We start from the raw sequence: 22723 nt of genomic DNA on the forward strand, positions 1-22723 counted from the left end.
GAAGCACTACAGTGATCAATCATGTTTTTCCCTTTACATTTCTTTTTTGTTAAGTTAACCAATGGATTCAATTTATGTTAAAATTGAAATTATGCAAAGTCACATGTGTTAAAGGAGCATTTCACCCGTAGAAACATTAATCTTTATTTAAAGTGTGTCAGTAGTGTGTAGTGGAAATGTAACATACATTTAGAATTTGGTGCCTATTTGAGCGAGAAAAGGGGTGTTTGTAGTCTCACCCCCTCAACAAAGATATTGGACTTCCTTCTTTCAATGATGCAAAATGATGATTTTTACAACATTGAAAGAAGGAAGTGCAACACTGAAATCTGTATTTCTCCTGTCTCAGCGGCAACTGAGGAAATAATGCATGACCATTCAAAAACATGACTGGGGTTCTAACTAAACAAAGCTTAATGCAAATGGGTCAAGTGTCCCTTTAAGCATTTTAAGGCAGGTTAAAGTTCTTGTTGTTGTGGATGCAGTCATTTATTTAAAAAAAAACATTTTTGGGATAACAAAACAAAAACCCTAACCCTAAAAAAATACAAATGAACACCTAGACATTATTTCAGTAAATACGCATCTGTTACAAGTTATCTTTTATTGTTTTTTATTGCATTGCATAACCTTATTTAAATACCTTATACAGTGTATGCTTAAATATCCATACAAATCAGCTACTACTGGAAGTTGAACAAACAAACTACTAAGCAGAATAATTAAATTGTTGGATAATTTTTCAATATATATATTCATCATGTTTTCATGATTTCAAAACTAAAATAAATTGTAGATGACTTACAAGATATACAGACAGTTTACTTTAGGTACTTTTATGACTTGACTATTTTGATAATCAGCTCCCCAAGCGATGCTATCGTGCACATCATTCAAAGTGTCTGAACAGAGTCAGCAGCAGCAAGTTTGATATGTACTGAAATGACGTTGATTCACAGAACAAAGCCAAGTTTATTTTTACAATGAATTACAATCATTTCAAAATACCTGCATCATGTCCTGCACTGTCACTTTTAAAGTCAGTCAGCTGCAGAGTTTTGAATGCTGTTCATCATATAGGCTAGGCTTTTTTGACTTTATGCTGCGCTGCAAGAACCGACAGACAAAGAACATCAAGGCGAAAGTGATTCAATAAATCATAAAGAGGAGTCTGCTTATCATTCTCATTACGGCGCCACATAAAGTCAAACTCACCTTATAACTTTGTGTATTGCTGTCAGTAGTGATTGGTGGACTAGCGCACATGGATTTAGTGGTTATGGAGGCCCCCCTCCAAGCTTGAGGCACTAGGCATTTGCCTACTCTGCCAATAGGTAGCATCAAATCTGTTCTCAGGTTAGGCAAAGTTAGTTCAATCTGATATAATGTATAAGCATCTACAGTTTATAAATAATTATAACAGTTCAGTCATCTGTGATCTGTTCTTGTTATACTCCAGAATATCAGCAAATAAACTTCTATTTTGTAATAACTAAAAGTTGTATTAATAAACATTGTCAATTAAATTTCTATTACAAATAAGAAAGATATTATTGTATCTACTTCACACAAAATAAATTGCATTCATAAAGAGCCCAAAGCGATACTCCTGCGAATAATGAAAATTACCCCATGATTTACTCAAGCTCAAGCCATCCGAGATACATGTCCATCATCTTTTAGATAAACACAAATTGAGTTATTTAAGAAAATTTCCTGGCTCTTCCAAGCTTTATTATGGTAAAAAAACAGGGTTCACGATGTTCAAGCCCAATAAAGCACATACATCCTTCACAAAAGTAATCAACGTCTCCAGGTGGATTAATAAAGGCCTTTTGAGGGTAATCCATACGATTGTAAAAGAAAAATATCCATATTTAAAAATGTATAAACCATAATAATTAGCTTCTTGTTTTCTAAGGTTACAAAGCTTGAAAGAGCCAGGACATTTTTTTAATAACTCAAATTGTTTTCGTCTGAAAGATGATACATAATTTATTTAGTATTCTCAGAGTACAGTATGTTTTAAAGTTACAGAAATACATTGATGATTAGTTCCTAATATATTTACATACATCATCTAAATTTGTTTGTCTGCCAGTCAGATGAAACACCTTTCCAACTTCATCCTTTTTCCAGCTTATACTCTTCAAGCCGTTCAGCCCCATGATCTTCAGCTTTTCACTTATCTTGTAGGTCAGAAAAAAATAAACAAAACTTTTAAAAAATCATGGCATAAACAATATATATTATAAATTTATGATTTGGCAGACGCTTTTATTCAAAGCATTATAAGCTATACATTTTTATCAGTACTTGAGTTCCAACCCATGACCTTTTGTGCTGCAAACGCAATGCTCTACAACTGAGCTATTCAGTATATATCACACATGTCACACATAGGGCCCTATTTTAACGATCTGAAACGTAAGTGTGAAGCGCAAAGCGCAAGTGACTTTGTGGGCGGATCTTGGGCGCTGTTGCTATTTTCCCGGCGGGAGAAATAACTCTTGGCCAGGCGCAAATCAATAAGGGGTTGGTTTGAAGTAGATTCATTATTCATAGGTGTGGTTTGGGCGTAACGTCAAATAAACCAATCAGAACGTCATCCAACATTCCCTTTAAACGCAAGTGCGCAAGTTTCATGGCGGTTGCTATTATTATGATGGATTTACCAGACGCACGCCAGGAGCGGTTCACAGCCGAGGAAACCGACGTTCTTGTAAGAGCATTCAAAGGCAGAGAAGTTGTTTTGTATGGGGATGGGAGAAATCCGCCCAAATCAGCGTCGGTTAAACAGGCGTGGGAGGAAATAGCCACAATTGTCTCATCAGCCCCAGGACGTTGCGCCGCAAGCGCTACAATGATGTCAGGAGACGGGGAATCCCAAGCTTGCCAGCATAAATCAGCCAGGCCGTGTAACGGGAGGTGGATCTGCCTCTACACAGGACCTGACGCCAGGAGAGGACATCGCTGCGTCCACCCTCACCGCTGAAAGCCAAGAAACGCAAGCAGTCCAACCCCAAAGTTCACTTACAAATCAAGTTCACATACATTAAGGTTTCTTATGAAAACATTGTTATTATTATTTACATAAAATAAACGTAATACAGCCACACAACAAACTTATGAAAATATTTTAATCGTTATTTGCATGAGATTTTTTTAACGCAGCCACACAAAATAAATAAAAACTATCACCACGATGCTCACCACAATGATTTCCCTTATCTCATGTGGTAATATTTTTTATTGTAACAATTTATGATTTGCAAAAATAACAGTTGCATCTGTGTAGATTAGATAAGCAATGTGTGTGCGCGTTGTATACGCTATACATTATGGTCAAGCATGCGCCCTTAAAATAGCATAATGAACAACGCGCAATGCGCCACTGACTTTAGACTAGTTTTTTCTGGTCAGTGGCGCAATTGTTTTTTGAAACTGCAAAATAGCATCAGGGATGGTTTGCGCTGGAACACACCTCCTTTTTTGCGCTGAACCGCCCAGGGAGCGCAAGTTCATTCCCTAGTTTGCTGACGTGCGTCTGTGGAGGGAAAAACCCGCTGTGCGCCGGTGCAAAATACAAATGATACATGGACTGACAAAGTCAATTGCGCTGGGTGTAAGATAGGGCCCATTGTCTGATTATAACAAAAACAACTGAATGATACAAATAAGATAAAAATATTTTAATAAAATATTTTAATAGTGTACAGATTTTATATGCATGGAACTAGTGTTGTTTTTGGCAGCCTGTTTTAATTTTAGTTTTAGTCTAGTCTTTGTGTCAAGCTGTCATTTTAGTTTTTATAAGTTTTTGTCACGATCTTGGTGTGATCGACCATGTTGTCTTTTCTCTTCATCGTGTTTGTGTTTGTTTTGTGTTTTTGACAGTTCCTCACGTGCGTGTCTGTCACCAGGGCGATCTCATCACTGCTGATTTTCTACACTTGCTCCCTCACCTGTTACTCATTTTCTCGCTATTTCGTTTAGTATTTAATCTCTCTGTGTTCCTTGCTCCTCGCGAGTTCATCTCTGTTTGTGTGTCTTAGTTCATGTCCAGTTGTGTTAGCTGTTTATGGATTATTTCGTATTTTTTGACTTTTTGTCTGTTATTGTTTTTTTTTCACCTGTTCTGTCTGCTGTCTCTGCTCTGCCATGTCTCATAGGATTACTGAACCTCCGCCCGCCTGCGCTCCGGTTTCCTGATCATCCTCTATCTGCCCTGCTGCTGTCCAGCAGCTCCGTGTCCTGGTTGTGACCGCTGTCCAGCAAAACTGAGAGCAGTCGTAACCGCTGCCACGCTGTTTCTGTCGGCCTTTATTGCCGATTGCTGTCCTGGGTTCTGGTTATGCCCGCTGCCCAGCAGCACTGAGACGGGTCGTGACCGCTGTCCAGCTATCTGTCTGCCTTAATTGCTGAATGGTCTCCTCATCTCTCCCTGACTCTATTCGGTGGTTTTCTACGTCCGGCCTGGCGGTTGTGATCTCAAGTATTTTCTATTGACTTTTTTGCTCCCTGGCTCAGCCCAGTAAACAGTTCAGTCTTCAGGTGAAGCAGTTATCAACAGGAGTCCACAGAAACGTGTAAATGTATTTGATTTTAGACTTGTGAAGTTTTAGCGCAGTGTCGTTGCTAAGAAACGCTCTCTTGTTTACCTTTGTCTCACGTGCTGCAATCCGCGTTTGTTCTCGCGTGCGTTAGTGTATTACAGTAAATACAGTCGTAGTTTCGGCCATTAACTTGTTGTTGAGTGGTTTCGGGCGTGGCCAACGCCAGGAGAGTATTTAAACAGCAGTAAACAGTTCAGTCTTCAGGTGAAGCAGTTATCAACAGGAGTCCACAGAAACGTGTAAGTGTATTTGATTTTAGACTTGTGAAGTTTTAGCGCAGTGTCGTTGCTAAGAAACGCTCTCTTGTTTACCTTTGTCTCACGTGCTGCAATCCGCGTTTGTTCTCGCATGTCCTCGCGTGCGTTAGTGTATTACAGTAAATACAGTCGTAGTTTCGGCCATTAACTTGTTGTTGAGTTGTTTCGGGCGTGGCCAACGCCAGGAGAGTATTTAAACAGCAGTAAACAGTTCAGTCTTCAGGTGAAGCAGTTATCAACAGGAGTCCACAGAAACGTGTAAGTGTATTTGATTTTAGACTTGTGAAGTTTTAGCGCAGTGTCGTTGCTAAGAAACGCTCTCTTGTTTACCTTTGTCTCACGTGCTGCAATCCGCGTTTGTTCTCGCGTGTCCTCGCGTGCGTTAGTGTATTACAGTAAATACAGTCGTAGTTTCGGCCATTAACTTGTTGTTGAGTGGTTTCGGGCGTGGCCTGCTGAGTTTCAGCCCACATTTAAAGCACTTATAAAAGCAGTCAGTCCACCGCGGCAGCGGTCGCGTGCAGCCCTCGTCGTGTGAAGACCGAAGAGTGTAAAGACCATCGACTCTACCTGTGCGACTCCACCGAGCAGAGACACCGACAGGGCACTTGAGAATTGCACTTTTTGTACAAACCTTTTCTATTTATCTATATAGCACTCTTTTTCCTCTCTTGTACTTTTCCTATTCTTATAATTTCACTATTTCACTATGTGCTTTCAAATCTCTACGGTCATTACAACTCGTAAATCTGTTGTATCACGTCGCCGCGGGAGAAATATTAATAACCTCCGCACTCTCCCTCCTTCCACTATTGCCTCACTCTCTCTTCCCATTGGCTTATGGAACTGCCAATCTGCCGTCAACAAAGCAGATTTCATAACTGCCATTGCCTCACATTCTGGCCTTTCTGTTTTAGCACTTACTGAGACATGGATTAAACCAGAGGACACTGCCACTCCGGCTGCCCTCTCCAACAACTACACTTTCTCACACAGTCCTCGGACAACAGGGAGGGGTGGAGGAACTGGTCTAAGGACTGGAAATTCCAACAGCAAACCCCCTCATGTGACAGCAACTCATTCGAATTGCATATTGTTACTATCATCCACCCTACTAAAATCCATTTTTTAGTTATCTATCGCCCCCCAGGTCAACTTGGACACTTCTTGGAGGAGTTAGACGTACTTCTGTCTTCATTCCCTGAGGATGGTACTCCTTTAGTAGTACTTGGTGACTTCAATATCCACCTGGAGAAACCACAGGCAGCTGACTTCAACACCCTGACTGCGTCGTTTGACCTCAAGCGAGTCCCTACTTCACCAACACACAGGTCTGGTAATCTTTTAGATCTTATCTACACACGCTGTTGTTCCACCTACCACACCCAGGTCACCCCACTTCACACATCTGATCACTTCCTAATTACTCTCGACCTTGACCTGACTCCCCCTGTCACTACATACGATCCCCCATTGGTCACGTTCAGGCACAACCTGCGCACGCTCTCTCCCTCCCACTTATCCTCTGCGATTGCTTCCACGCTCCCCTCTCCCAGTCAACTCTCTCTGTTAGATACTGACAATGCCACTGACACACTTTGTTCCACTCTTACATCCTGCTTAGACACATTATGCCCTCTGACATCTGGACCGGCCCGGGTCACACCTCCTGCTCCTTGGCTAACTGAGGTTCTCCGTGAGCATCGCTCTCCACTCAGGGCTACAGAGAGGAAGTGGCGTAGATCGAATGATCCTTCTGATCTCTGCCTCTATCAGTCTCTTCTTGCCTCCTTCTCCAAGGATGTCTCCTCTGCAAAGACCCTTTACTACCATTCAAAGATTAACAACTCATCTGACTCTCACACTCTCTTCAAGACCTTCTCTACCCTTCTTTGTCCCCCTGCCCCTCCACCTTCATCCGACCTAAAGGCTGATGATTTTGCTTCCTTCTTTGTGAAGAAAACGAAAACTATTAGCAGTCAGTTCTCCGAACCGCCACTTCTTGCGCATTCTCAAATCCCTGAGACATGCTCCCTTCCCTCCTTCTCTCTCCTATCCGAAGCAGATGTTTCCAAGGTCTTGGCTTCTAATCATCCCACTACCTGCCCACTAGATCCCATACCCACCCATCTCCTCCAGGCCATCTCTCCGTCTGTTATCCCTGCTCTCACTCACATTATCAATTCATCCCTTTCCACTGGCACCTTCCCTGTAGCATTTAAAGAGGCCCGGATAACCCCGCTGCTGAAGAAACCCACTCTCAATCCTGCTATGCTAGAGAACTACAGACCCGTTTCTCTTCTTCCCTTCATTTCCAAGACTCTTGAACGCATTGTGTTCAACCAGCTCTCCACTTTCTTTACACAAAATAACCTCCTGGATAGCAATCAGTCTGGATTCAAAAGTGGTCACTCCACTGAGACTGCGCTGCTCTCAGTCATTGAGGCCCTAAGGCAGGCAAGGGCAGCCTCCAAATCATCTGTGCTGATCTTACTGGATCTATCTGCAGCTTTTGACACGGTCAATCACCGCATCCTCCTGTCAACTCTCATGTCTATGGGTGTCACTGACACAGCGCTTCTATGGTTCAAGTCGTACCTCTCAGATAGCTCATTTCGGGTATCCTGGAGAGGTGACGTCTCCGAACCCCAACGTCTTGATACCGGGGTCCCTCAAGGCTCTGTGCTTGGACCGCTGCTCTTTTCGATATACATGACATCTCTGGGCTCTGTAATTCGGAAACATGGCTTTTCCTACCACTGCTACGCAGACGACACTCAACTCCACTTGTCGTTCCACCCTGATGATCCTACGGTTTCTGCCCGCATCTCGGCATGCCTGAGGGACATCTCGCTCTGGATGAAGGCTCACCATCTCCAGCTTAACCTTGCGAAGACAGAACTGCTTGTCATATCATCTGAACCAAAGATTCAGCACAACATTTCCATTCAGCTAGGTTCCTCGACCATCACGCCTTCCAAGACGGCCAAAAACCTGGGAGTGGTCATTGATGATCGGCTTAGCTTCACAGAGCATGTTGCCAGCACCGCTCGCTCTTGTAGATTCATCCTCTACAATATTAGGAAAATTAAACCTTTCCTAGATGAGCATGCTACGCAGGTCCTGGTCCAAGCTCTTGTCCTGTCCAGGCTGGACTACTGCAATGCGCTACTGGCAGGACTTCCAGCCTGCACGACCAAACCCCTACAGATAATTCAGAACGCAGCGGCAAGAGTGGTCTTCAATGAGCCAAAGAGGGCGCACGTCACTCCTCTCTTTGTCAAGTTACACTGGCTTCCTATAGCAGCCCGCATCAAATTTAAGGCTCTGCTCCTGGCCTTTAAAACCACCACTGGGTCAGCACCCCCTTACCTTCGCTTGCTTATAGAGCCTTATGTACCCTCTCGATCACTGCGCTCTACCACCGAACGATGGCTTGTGGTACCATCTCAAAAAGGGAAGAAAACACTAACGCGTACCTTCTCAGGAACTGTCCCACAACTGTGGAATGATCTGCCGGTCGTGACACGATCAGCTGACACTGTAGCTGTCTTTAAGACTCGGCTAAAAACCCATCTCTTCCACCATTACCTAACTTCCTAACTACAAATTTACTATCTTTCTTTAGTTACCCTTCTCTTTATCTCTTTCTCTATTTACCTTACTCTTTATCTAAAAAAATTACTAACATACCCTTGGCTATGTATATTGTGTTGGACTTGATGAGACTATTTCCAGTGCACTTGTGTATTGCTGTTCTTATGTTGCCATAATTGCTTCTTTTGTTTACCTCACTTGTAAGTCGCTTTGGACAAAAGCGTCTGCTAAATGACAAAATGTAAATGTTTCTCTCTCGATTATTTAAGCATTTATTAAAATTAGTTTCATCTACATCTGGATCCTCGCCTCAGTGTATTTTTATACACAATTCCTGACTGATGAACTCGCCACTGATGGATCCAGCGGATGTAGACAACGTATGCGCTGCTCTGGCACAACAAGGGGCCTGGTTGGGACAGCAGAACGCTCAGCTCTCTACCACCTCACGGGAGGTGGAACGCCTCACCGCTTGGGTCTCCGATCTCAACACCCAGCTCGAGCGCATGCGGTTGGAGGCTTCTGATCCTCACCGCTCTTCTGATCCTGAGCCCCATGTCACCAACCCACCCACCTATGACGGAGATCCAAACGCCTGCCGGTCATTTCTATCACAGTGTTCATAACGTCACCGTTATATTAGTGATTGCCTTCGTGCTCATCTCATTCGTCCCTCTACCTCTCCTGCTGGAGCTGGGTTCTTTTTTTGTTAAGAAGAAGGACAGCTCCTTGCGTCCATGCATTGATTACAGAGGCTTAAATGACATTACGGTTAAAAATAGATACCCCCTACCTTTAACCCCCAGGGGTCCAAAAAAGTGGGGACGCGTTTTGACGTGTTTTCTCCTTATCATAGCAGAATCAACTTAAAATACTCTTACGTGTTTGACATCATTTGAAACTGTGAAGGGTCCTCTTTAATTAGTGTACATTCACAATAACAATAGATCTTTGTGTTTTTGTCAAATAAAGAAAAAAACAGGGTGCACATTCAGACATTTCTGTCCCCGCCAGCTGTCTCTCAAATCACGTTACGAAAATCAGTTGAAACTCTGCGAATACTCATCACACAAACATGATACACATATCCAGGAAAGCCTGAAATGTCTACTTTTAAACAAGCTAATTATAATCAAAAACAAATATTGACTGTTTATATAATCTGCATTGAAGTAAAGAGAGTACTGTTTTTCCTGGCTGACTTCATTATCTTTAATGCGGTCACGCCCACAGGCGGTACACGCTGTTGACATGGTAATGAAGAGAAGAGCAGTTCCAACAATAATAAACAAAGCGTAAAGTTTTATCAGATTTAAAGACTTTATCGCATGTTTGGATTATAAACTTTATACACACACGTGAGGAATATCTTCATTTATGTCTGGACATTGAGGAAGAGAAGTGTTTATCGTTAATGTTACCTAAGAAGAAGAACAATGGAAGACGCACTGGAGGAGGATATTTGAAGTAAGTAACAGTTAATTTATACCATTTATATTTGCTATCTTGTAATATGCTTATGGCTTGTGCAGTTCAGCCTACACAAGCAACCTCAGCAGACTGCACACATCTAAAAGCCAGTTTATTCGCGTATATCTCTGCACAGTAAGTTTATTTAACGCAGGATCATGCATGTGAAGGCATTTCTTTTGTGTTGCTTTCACAAACAAACACGTAACAATAATGGCATCTTCAAATTCCTGCCTAAAGGCTCATTATGCAGCTCATTATGCAATTGTTTTGTTCTTCAGCTGTCAATCACAGATTATTCAAGAGCTTCCAGCCTCCTTGCATATTGCCTTCCTAACCAAAAAGTGACTTTGAAATTGTAAATCAATATATTGTGTTATGTGAAGGAGTAAGCAGAATGATTTTCACATCATTTTAAAGAAAAAACTCTAGACTACTAGATCCTGTTTTGAAAAGTCTTGGGAAAACATGTTTAGAATGAGTTTTGTGGACTTATATCAGTCACTTAAATTTTTTTCTTTTTCAAAAACCACGCATAAACATTTTTCTCTCAAAAATACAAACATGTACATACATGTTAATCATATAATATAGTAGCCCAGTTTGTGCTGAATGCAGTGTTATAAGACTTTTGCCATTATTATGTTTTTAAGCAACTGAAAAAAGCACAAATGTCAGTGCAGGTCAAAACTTCTCCAGGGCCCTAAAAACCCCTTAGACCCCAGAGGGTTAAAGTGTTAGACACAGTTATTCACTTTCGTATCCTTCATGGCAACTTTGAGTAATGCTGCACTGCAGGATATTTTGTGTGTGTGCTGTTATATGATTCCATGTTTACATGCTTATTTACAAACGAGTACGCGTGACCTCCCGTAATGGCGGATATCTGTTACATGTTGTACAGTGTTAGACACAGTTATTCACTTTCGTATCCTTCATGGCAACTTTGAGTAATGCTGCACTGCGGGATCTGCTGTAATATGATATTGTTTACATGCAACGCATTCCATACATTGCGCTTTACACGCGACACCGTTACATGGAGACGCGTGCTCGCGCACATGGACGCCATATGCGATGTGTTTTTAAAGTTCATACGCGCTTACAGAAACGCGTTTAAAACAGAAGCTAGGCGATAAGGGGATTGGCATCTGAAAACAGTCATCTGAAAACAGCTTATTATATAACTAATCACTGCAGATGTTTATCTGAGATGTTCTGAATTTAGTTTATGTGCATGATAGTTTATCAGTGATATTTACCCATCAGTTATGTAAGTAAGGGTATTTCTGTGGACAATTTATGCTAACAGCTGTTTATAACTCTCTTACAGGTCTGCATCCCTTTCATCAGTACAAAACTATGAAGTGGAAAAACATATTCACACTTTTTGGACATAAAGTTATATGGTAACATGAGCCACATGAAGTTTACAGCTCTGTTGTCTATCAGTTTCTTATAGTTAAGTTAAGTTTTTGAATAGAGTTTGTTTCCAAATAAAATTGTCCTACTGACCTTCATTTCTATTTTGATTATATTGTTAACTTCTTAATAAACCTCAAACAAACATGTATACATTTATTTGTCCTCACATTCTTTACTGTAGTTCCCTCCTAGCTCATTATGCAAGCCTTTGTTTGCTAGCTGTCAATCAATCCTTCTCGCATACGGCCCCTCTAAACAAAAAGTGTCTTACAATTTCTAAATCAATTTATTGTTTTATGTGAATGAGTAGGCAGGATGATTTTCACATCATTTTAAAGAAAAAACTCTAGACTACTAGATTCTGCTTAGAAAAGTCTTGTTAAAACATGTTTAGTATGGGTTTTGTGGACTTATATAAAAAAATTTCTCTCAAAAATACAAACATGTACATACATGTAGCTCATATAATATTTTAGCCCAGTTTGTGCTGAATGCAGTGTTACGAGACACTTGCCATTAATACAGTATGTTTAAAGCAACTGAAAAAAAGACCAAATGTAAGAGCATGTCAGAACCTCTGACAGTGTCCCAAAATGGTCGGACCCCAGAGGATTAATGTCTACTGCCTTTGAACTTTTGCAGGGAGCACGTTTCTTCACCAAATTAGACCTGCGCAATGCTTATCATTTGGTGCTCATCAGAGAGGGCGATGAGTGGAAGACGGCGATTAATACACCTTCCGGACATTTTGAATATTCTGTTTTACCGTTCGGGCTAACAAACTCTCCATCCGTCTTCCAGGCTCTGGTTAATGATGTGCTGAGAGACATGATTAATAAGTTTGTCTTTGTGTACCTGGATGACATTCTCATCTTTTCCCCCTCTATGCAGGCACACACTCAGCAAGTTCTCAGAGTTTTACGACATTTGCTTGAGAATCAGTTAAGGCGGAGAAGTGCGATTTTCATAGGAAGTCGGTTTTCGTTCCTGGGTTTTGTCATTGCCGTAGGGAAGATTCACCCTGATCCTGCTAAGATCAAAGCGGCTGCCAAATGGCCAATCCCCTACTATCGTAAGGAGGTGCAACGATTTCTGGGTTTTGCTAATTTCTATCGCCGATTCATCAGAAATTTTGGTCAGATTGTTAAACCTCTTACAGCACTCACTTCCACTAAGGAAAGTTTTTGGTGGAACAGAGAGGCTCAGGAAGCCTTTGATATGTTAAAGTCCCGGTTTATCTCTGCTCCTGTGCTTTCTATTCTAGATCCTCCGGCTCATTTTATTATTAAGGTTGATGCATCAGATGTCAGGGTAGGCGCCATTCTGTCCCAGCGGTCCTCCAAGGATGGGAAGGTGAATCCTTGTGCCTTTTTCTCCCACCGGTTAAACCCAGCCGAATGCAATTACGACGTAGGTAATCGGGAGTTGCTGGCCGTCAGACTGGGCGAATGGCGTCACTGGCTGGAGGGTGCCTCAGAACCTTTCCTGGTCTGGATGGATCATAAAAATCTCGAGTACATCCGTTCAGCCAGGAGACTGACCTCGCGACAGGCTCGTTGGGCACTCTTCTTTGACCGTTTTAACATTTCCCTCTCGTACCGGCCGGGTTCTAAAAACACAAAGCGCGACGCCCTCTCTCGCTTGTTCAATAGCCGTAGCGTTAAGAGGACCGAAACCATCCTCCCCGAGGGGCGGGTGGTGTTTGCCCTCCGCTGGGGAATCGAGCAGCGGGTGAGGGAGGCCGGCCGAGAGAAGAAAGTGCCAGCTGAGTGCCTGACGGGTCGGTTGTGGGTTCCCGTTGCGCTCTGTTCCGAGGTCATCCATTGGGGTCATGAGTCCAAATTTGTTTGTCATCCTGGAGTTCGGAGATCGTTGGCTACCGTCCGCCAACGGTTTTGGTGGCCCTCTATGGCGTCAAATGTCAGACAGTTTGTATTAGCCTGTCAGGTTTGCGCTCGCAATAAGACTTGTCATCAAGCCCCCGTTGGTCTGCTAAAACCCCTTTCTGTTCCTTTGCCCTCTGCCAAAGAAACGGCCCAGATATTATTTGAACACGTCTTCCGCTTACATGGTCTGCCTACTGACGTGGTATCTGATAGGGGTCCCCAATTTTTTTCCCGTTTTTGGCAAGAGTTCTGTAGACAGATTGGCGCCACTGCCAGCTTATCTTCAGTTTATCACCCTCAGACCAATGGCAGTGTGAATGGGCTAATCAGGATCTCGGCCGACCGCTATACATTTTAACAGGCTTGTTGAACTGACCTGAAAGTGATGCACGGGATTTATTTTAGACTTTTCTTTGCTGCGTCTTCTACAGCTTTTCTCGTGTAGTGGAAGCATTTTGTGCAGCATTTAGTGGAAATATGTTTATATTAAATAGCGCCTGCAATGAAGAGTTGTGTCCGTAAAAGGGGAAGGATTTTGGGTACACGAGCAAGGCATGTGGGCCAACTCCACTTCACCTCTGTAACCGCCCCCGTTTCTCCGCTTTCCGCACGTCTCCTACTAAAAAAGAACTAAACACTTGCGGTTGCCGCGTACCGTGTAAAACGCCCATTACTGTGCAAAGGGAGGCGTATGATATCAAAGCATCCCGACAGCAGACTGCTCCACATGCTTTTTACTCGCTCTCGCTGTACTTTTATGTTTTAATTAATCTGCGGCAATACACGTGATAATCTGCAGTCAGGTGGCGGGGAGCAGAGATGCTGGGATGGCTAAAAGACGAAATAACGTTGTAACATTTTGTCTCGGCTCGTTTTGGTCAGCGAAAATGAAGAGATATTTTAGCTTAGTTTTTATTTTGTAAACCACTTTTAGTCTCATTTTTATTTGTCAACAATATTGCATTATACATTTTATTATAGTCATCGTCACATGATCAGCATATTCGTTGCGTCACGTCTAGTTTTCGTTACGTGAAAAAGGTTCGTTGACGACTATATTTAGTCATACTTTTCATTGACGAAAGCAACACTACATGTAACTGTTGAGCTTTATGAATGAGAGCTAATGGATAGAGTAGCTTTAAATGACGACAAAATTCAACAAATTGGCTGCGTCCGAAACCGCCTACTTCCATACTATATAGTTGGCAAAAAGCAGTAGGCGAAGCAAGTAGTATGTCTGAATTCATAGTATTCGAGTAGGCGAAAAATACCCGGATGACCAACTACTTCTGGCAAGATCTATGGAGACTTTGGCTTAATCAAAAACCGCATCCTATAAAACTGAAACTGCCATACTATATAGTAGGCAAAAAGCAGTAGGCAAACAAATAGTATGTTCGAAACCTCAGTATAACTAATAGGGTATTCCCAGGATTTTGGATTATTTCTTGCGAGATTCAGAGGCATGTGTACTTAAGTATCATCCAAAACCGCCTACTTACTGAAAATGTAGTAGGGGAAACAGTACGTGAACAGAGTAGTATGTCCGAATCCTCAGTATCCATGAAATTAGTAGCCGAGAAATCCCCGGATGCCCTACTGAGTTCACCCAGATTTAGAAGCAAGCGTCGGTGGGACACTTCTATCCCAGCTTTCCGGAGACCAGCCAATTGGGTGATTTCAATATGTTACACAGGGCTGTTCCAGTACCCTGACTTAGCTCACAGACCCAGGATATACCACAAAGTGCTCAGCTGATTCATGAAAATAAAGCTGCAGAATTGTCACAACTGTGTTGAGATGGCAGTAAATATGTGATAGTTTGTTAGAAAAATACATTAGAATAAAGTTTTGTTTCATATGGTATTCACTTCTATAGGCTACGTTTTCATTTATTGTGATGGTTTTATTCATTCATTTTTTTATTCATGTTTCTTGTTGTTTTAAGTAAATAAAAGAGCATTATTGCTTCACTAAAGTTTATATAATCAGTTGTCATCTGACAATCCATATTAAATTACAATCTGCTTGTTTTACAAATTTTTGTCCACTAAAAAATAATGTGTAATATAATATCTGTAACACTTACAGAGACCTTAGTAGAGTTGTCAAGTTACTGATGCAATCAGGTGCACCTGTCCCTCATACACACGCATACGTTTTCATGCCTGTATTTGGTTTCTTGAGTTCATGCACCACTGCAAGAACCAACAGGTGAATGACATCAAAGCACCGTGAGAGTAATTCCTGAAATCATATAGAGAAGTCTGATTTCGAGTCGCTTTGCTGTATTGTGATGTCGTCCTCTGGTCGGTTCTTGTGGTTCTGCATGAACTCGAACAAGTCTACTACAATTTAGGTCACATGATAACGTCAACATGGCGGATGCTGTCCATACTAACGCAAACGTACGTACTGTCTTAGCACTCGTTAAGTAGGTACTCAGTGAAATTCAGTACCTACTCAGTAAGTATGCGATTTCGGATTCAGCCTTGCTTTCCTGTGATCCCTGGAGAGGAGTTACCCAACGAAGAAGATGGAGAGGTGTTGTTTTTTCACAAATGTCCGAAAGCGGTAACGCATCTTTATTCAAATGCAAATCCACATATTAAACAGCTGTCCCTTGTGGTTAAATTCCCCTTGTTTAATGTCATTCCAGTTAATAACCAACATTTTTGTTATGGTGACGTATGTCATGTGATGTATCAACATGGCGGATTTAGTACACCCGAAATTATTTATTTAGTCGGGACAGTGCACATTAATGAACAGTCTAACATTACTGTAAAGACTGTAAATGTGCCAGGTTATAGCATAAATGCTAATTTTCACCTGTAGTCCCGAGGCAGGAAAACAAAAACATACAAAATTCGCGACAGAATATAACAATATACAATCAAACAAGAATCACATTAACACACATTCAGACAGATTATATTACTTCAAAAAGACTAGTTAAAATGATGACAGAGCTGGGAACTTTTAAGAAATTGTTTAAGATGGTTTTAAAATGTACAATAGGTTGGACATTCTCTAATGTTTGTTGGAATACTGTTCCAAAATTGACCTCCTCTGATAGACAGTACAGTTTGTCCAAAGGTAGTTTTTCTATGCGGGATCTCTATGTATCCTCTCAGTAAAGCTCTGGTACAATAACCTCTGTCAGACCTTGGTTTAATGTATGTAGAAAGTGATAGTGGAGCAAGTCCATGAAAAACTTTATAAATTAAACAACAGTTTTTAAAATTAAATTAAAATTTTCAAAATTGAGCATATTGTATTTGCTCAAAGAATATTACACTAATGAAATGACAAAGGTTTTTGATCAAATATTTTTTTTAATATTTGGGTTTTAAATTTGTATTTCCAGTGAGTGACCAGGTTGTAATGCAGTAATCTATATGTGAAAATATCATTGAATGTAAAAACATTTTAGCAGAAGTAATAGTCATTGGCTGTTTCTCAATATGCGTTCTTCAGCGATCTTGCATCCTTGTGTCATCGCTCTACGTCATCATTAACAGTCGAAGTTCAATTCCAATTCTCAAGAACACAAGTACAGAGGACACATGAAAAAACCCGGATGAGTTCTTGATATCGAGGATGCATCGAATGCAGACTTGCGCGCTGAAATCTGGGGAGGTCACGTGACCAGCAGGAAGATCGCACACATCTCAATTCTCATAAGTGCGTTCTGTGTTCTCGCGACCTTCTGAGTTCGTTCTTCCGAGGTCGCCTGGCAAGACCAATCTCCACGAGAAAGCAGGTCTGTTCTTTGCGTTCTTAGAATTGAGAAACAGCCATTGATGGCCTAATTTGTTTAAAGTTTTGTCAATTTAATTTGATTCCATTAGGGGTGTCCATGGTTAACCGATTAACCGTTAAGAATTGTTTAACCGAGTGAAACATTTTGCTCGGTTAAGTGACATCAGGTGACAGAATTTTCCCACCTGTTAATGCATGCAGACGTGCGCATTTTACTTTCACTTTTGAATTACGCAACTGTTTAAATGCAGCGCTTGCGTAAGCTGCGTTAAAAAGCGTATGAATTTGCGTGCAATGCGAGTGCAACAGCTGGTTTAATTAAGTGCTTGAGTCAATGTGGGCAGGTAATTCTCGCAGAACTCGCCAGTTCCATGCAGTGCAACCGGCTACTCCTCCATAAAGCGCTGCTTGAATGATGGGTTTATTATTTTTCTTGATAAAAAATACAACAAAACGATCTTGCTTATATTAAACATCATGTACATTATAACAAAAACGAGTAAGCACGCGGCTTCTGCTATCGTCTGGTCATTCAGCTCGCCTCGCAAACTCTGACAAAAATAAATGAAATCTGACACCTGCGGCTCCTCTGTGACGTGACGCGCATTCAGCTCCGCTTCAGGCATCAGACACATTCCGTTGTAAGTGTTTGCTCTCTCTAACAAAACTAGATGATTTAATTACAAGAAAATATCAAAACGACGGTGAAAGAAGGTGTCGGGGTGGGCAAGTGATCTAACCGGTGAGAGGCTGAAGCACCGTTAATCACCGTTTCACTGACTATCGCGACAAACCCAGCCAACACCCGGGCATCATAGAGAGGCGGCCGCGGAGCCTGCGAGTACCTTCACCCAGCCTACCATCCCCGCGAACGCAAACGTCAGTGACATACTTAAACTGCTCTGTCCCTACCACTGCGTTTTATTTCTATAAATTAATTTCGTTTTAAATGTGGTTCAACCAGTTATTAAAGGTGTTAAAAATTAACTACCCCTTTCTCGTGTGTCTGTATCTCTGGGTTGCGGCACGCATACTATGGTTAACCGAGTATTAACCGCTAAGGGTGTCGGTTAACAGTTAATTAAAAACTTGAAAACGTGCAGCCCTAGATTCTGTTCGCTGTAAGTTTAATGTGTTTTTAAATGAGAGTGTTTGGTCCAGTGTGACACCGAGGTACTTAAACTCCTCTACAATGTCAAGTTCCATTCTCACCAGGAACACATTGGACCGCTCCAGTTTTATGGGATTTTTAGTGAAAATCATAACTACAGTTTTCTTTTTGTTCAATAATAGGCAAGATTTAGACATATTATCCACATTCGTACTTTGTGTTGAAACTATACTAAAATGTTTAAACAGTCTTCATCTGATCATGCAATTGCAGACGCAGCCATTAACATGAATAAATCTCATAAGACAGTCTATATAAGACCGAGACAAACCTCATTCAGAATGGCAGTCTGTACCGAAGGATCATTCATGTTGTGATTTCCATCATTGGACAAGCTCAGTCTCACAGTCTGTCTTTTAACTAACTTGTCCTCTACAGAAAAACAAAGCAATTTTTTTATAAAAATTAAGAGTTGGTTCCAAAACCAAATAATTGTTTTTTTTTTTCAAAAATCTTGTTTTTTTATTGTGTAATACAATAAAACACAATAAAAACATGATAACATATTAATAAACATGTTTTGACAAAAAATTTTTTGATATCTTGTTTTGGAACAAAACTCTTCAAATACAGTTACACAAATCACAATTGTTTGTGATTCATAAAGTAATTTTATATTTTTGCATTTGGCAGACGCTTTTATAAAAAGTGTTGCATTTAAGTTATACGTTTTGTAACTGTTATGTGTGTTTGCTGCATGTGATTAAAACAAAAAAATGTATGCGGCTATAAGTAAATGATTTGTTAAACTCACCTCCATAGCAGATGAAAGGGTACTGTTGGTCACAGCTGTATCGAACCCATTTACCAGAATCAGTTGTTGACATGGCAGCACAGTCACCAGAACTTATGAATGGATGTCCTGCTGCCCAGTTTCTAAAGGTGAAGTTCCACTGATCAGACCACTGCCAAAATTCCTTGTACAGACCGATCCAGAGCTGTGGCCAGGAATCTACAACAGCTGCATATACTTGGTTCTCCTCTTCAGAGTTGTGGACGATGGCCAGATCAGTGTAATGTTGTCTGCAGTAACTCTGAGCATCTGTCCAGTTTTTCGCCAGATTTATTCTGAAATATCCAGTAGCTTCTTTTGAAAGATGCAAAATAAAAATCAGATTTCAACTTTCTCAGTTAAACCGAATGTTAACACACTTAATAAACTGACTACTTACGACTGTAACACACAAACCATAATGTGTTTCCACATGAATCATCGCTCCAAGCATTATTGCTAAAGAAAACACAATCTCCTCCACCACTAGGTTCTCCTGGGGCCCATGGACTGTATTGTGAAATGGTATCTTCTCCATTTGACCAAACCCAATTACTCTGTGTTCCCTTCTGCAGTCCAATCCACACTGATCCACTGTACCCATCATTCACTGTATTAATCATCTTGTTCACATCATCCATCGAGTCTACAGTAGCCAGATCAGTGAATCTCTCTCTACAGTAACTCTGAGCGTCTGTCCATGTCATACTTATGTTTATGTACTGATATTCTCGCCAAAGACCAGAAGCACTGCACAGAAGTCCTGTTAAAATGAAGACGTTTAAATATATGCATGTGCACATATATACTTGTGAAAACAGATTTAAATGATGACACCAACCTGACAGCAGAAGCAGCAGAAACATAACTTCTGTCACAGCTCCTCGCTGATGTTTCACCATCACTGCACGCAAGGATTGTTGTGAATGGATACAGTTTGCTTCTAATTTACATACATTTTGTAAACACATACACTTTACATTTTATTTTGTTAAACACCAGACAACTTAATAAACAATATATCTGTGTTAATACTACTTAATTTTTAAGCAATTCAATGTCTGATGCATATTCAGGGTTTCTGCAGGTTTCACCAAGTCTAATTTAAGACTTTTTAAGACCTTTTTAAGACCATAATGAATTAAATTTAAGACCTATATCACGACAATGAAGTCCAATTTTATATTCCAGTGTGAATGCATCCATTTGTTTTTTAGAACCTTTAATCATTATTAACAAAAAACAGTATTTTCTAGGGGTGTGACAAGACACTTGTTCCGCAAGATGAAACGAGACTGGTTCACAAGAATAAGATCTGACAAGATTTTTACACTTTGCTAATATTACAAGTTTTTCACCTAAAAAGTCATACGAAGTTTTAAGAAATCCCCAATGATAAAATATATAAAGAAAAATAGCATTATAATTAACTAAAATCACATAATTTTAAAATGTTTTAACCAATCTAGGGGTTTCACTAACAATTATTTTTGTAAGAATGATGATCAAGTAATCTGATATTTTTTGGTAATAAAAATAGAGCCAAATGGGCCAAAACATTTAAGATGACAATAGTGATGAGACAATAATAATTGGTTCAAATAATGTATAATGTGCATAAAATAAACACATGGTTTTATGTAACAACAATGTTAAACTATTAGGTGTGGTTACCCAGATTAAACATGGACTAGGTCTTATTTATATTAGGACATTTAAGGAGTTTTTTTTTTTAATATAACTTACAAAACACATTACTGGTATGCATCTTGAGACAAAACATTGGCAGTGAAATATTTTATGGCAAAAATAGAAATAATTAAATTGATGAGACCAGGAGTAAGGGAAAGAGTGTAGTAGATCCACCCTCCGGAGCAGAGGGGGCGCTAATGCACCTATAAGCTAGATGCCAACCGTCATTAAAAGAAAAAAAGAAGACAGGCTTCGTTCGTTTTTGGACTTGGCAGTGGAGGCAAACAATTGTCCTATGTCTGATGGAGCAGAAGCCGTGGTGCTTAAAACTGCTGATGCAGATGTTTAGCATGCCGTGGTGCTCTTTAGGGCTACTGCTGTAGGCACAACAGAACGGAGAAATGCCGTATGCTTTTAACAGGTTTCTGCAGCGGCTTTATGTTTCTTACATTGCATGTGTGACACTAAAGCTTTGATGCCCATTGTTCTGAGTTTTAAAACTTTCTTGCAAAATAAAAAACGGACCCCGTACGCTAACTTGTCTTTACCACGGAGCAAAATCAGGGTTAAGTAACCAGTTTTCATTAAATGTGCACTTCCCCATAGCTAAAACTCACACTTTTCTCCATTTGCTTATACCGGTCCATGCACTTTAGCGAACTCCCCGCAAACTTGTGCTTTAGTAGATTCCACCTATTCAGTTTTTCCTGACACATGAGATGAACATGTATAAAACAGTTACAATCTTCTTGGCGGTGTTGGTTGGACAACATTTTAAGACCTTTGATACCCGGATTTAAGACATTTTAATGCTTATTAAGGCCTTATTTTCATACTACGGAATTTAAGACGTTTTAAGACTTTTTAAGGATCCGCGGACACCCTGATATTGGACACAGAATGAGAAAGGATTTTCTTGTACAGTATCAAATGTGATGGACAGACTTCACACAGCTTTTAGAAGTTCCAGCACACAGGGTTTTATTGATGAGCTTAAAGATTAATACAATGAGGATGTTACATCTGATATACAGTGGCAAGAAAAAGTATGTGAACCCCTAGGAATAAACTGGTTTTCTACTGTGATTTGCCATAAAATGTGATCTGATCCTCATGTAGGTCACAACAATAGACAAACACAATGTGCATAAGGTGACAACACACAAATAATTCTAGTTTCTTGTGTCGTTTTTGAAAACCCCCATTAAACATTCATAGTGCTGCAGAAAAATGTAAGTGAACCCTTGGATTTAACAGCTTGTTGAGCCTCATTTGGCAGCAAATACTTCAAGCAAGAGCTTTCAGTAGTTCTGAATCAGACCTGCGCATCGTTCAGAAGGAATTTTTGCTCATTCCCCTTTACAAAACCGCTTTAACTCAGACACATTAGGATGTCTGGTGTGAACCGCTCTCTTGAGGTCATTCCACAGGTTAAGGTCTGGGCTTTGACTAGGCACTCCAAATAACGCATTTTGTTTTTCTTAAGCCAGTCTGTAGTGGATTTACTACAATGCTTAAGGTCATTGTTCTTTTGCATCAACCAACTTCTTCTGAGCTTCAACTGGTGGGACAGCCACCCTGACATTATCCTGTAGGATTTTTTTTTTAACTTAATAATTCATTTTACTCTCGATGATGGCAAGTGGTCCAGGCCATGAGGCAGCAAAGCAAGCCCAAATCATGATGTTCCCTCCACCATACTTCACTGTTGGGATGATGTTTTGATGTTGGTAAGCTGTGCCCATTTTGCACCATAAAATTTTTCCCAAAAAATTCAACTTTTGTTTCATCAATCCATAAAATATTTTCCCAGTAGCACTGGGGTTTGCCAAGGTGCTCTTTTGCAAACTTCAGGCTCACAGCAATGTTTTTTGGGAGAGCAGCGGCTTCCTCCGTGGTGTACTGTCATAGACTTGCGTATGGTAGACTCAGGAACAGAGCTGTGTGCCCGTTCCAATGATGTCTTCAAGCCTTTAGCTGTTACTCGTGGGTTCTTCTTTACTTTATTGAGTATTCTGCATGGTGTCTTAGGAGTCATCTTGACTGTGCACCCACTTCCAGGAAGGGTA

General features: G+C 40.7%; 1 protein-coding gene across 1 annotated transcript; it reads right to left on the minus strand.

The window, feature by feature from the left end:
* Window positions 1–873: 873 nt before the first annotated feature.
* Window positions 874–22692, minus strand: LOC135767312 (uncharacterized). The gene is made up of 5 exons (XM_065276952.1): window positions 22558–22692; window positions 21274–21361; window positions 18945–19277; window positions 18462–18562; window positions 874–2189 (listed from the first exon to the last, which is right to left on the minus strand). The coding sequence occupies exons 1-5, from the start codon at window positions 22690–22692 to the stop codon at window positions 2052–2054; spliced, it is 795 nt and encodes a 264-aa protein (XP_065133024.1). The 3' UTR covers window positions 874–2051.
* Window positions 22693–22723: the final 31 nt, after the last annotated feature.

Source organism: Paramisgurnus dabryanus, chromosome 6 (assembly GCF_030506205.2).
Source record: "Paramisgurnus dabryanus chromosome 6, PD_genome_1.1, whole genome shotgun sequence".
Lineage (NCBI taxonomy): Eukaryota > Metazoa > Chordata > Actinopteri > Cypriniformes > Cobitidae > Paramisgurnus > Paramisgurnus dabryanus.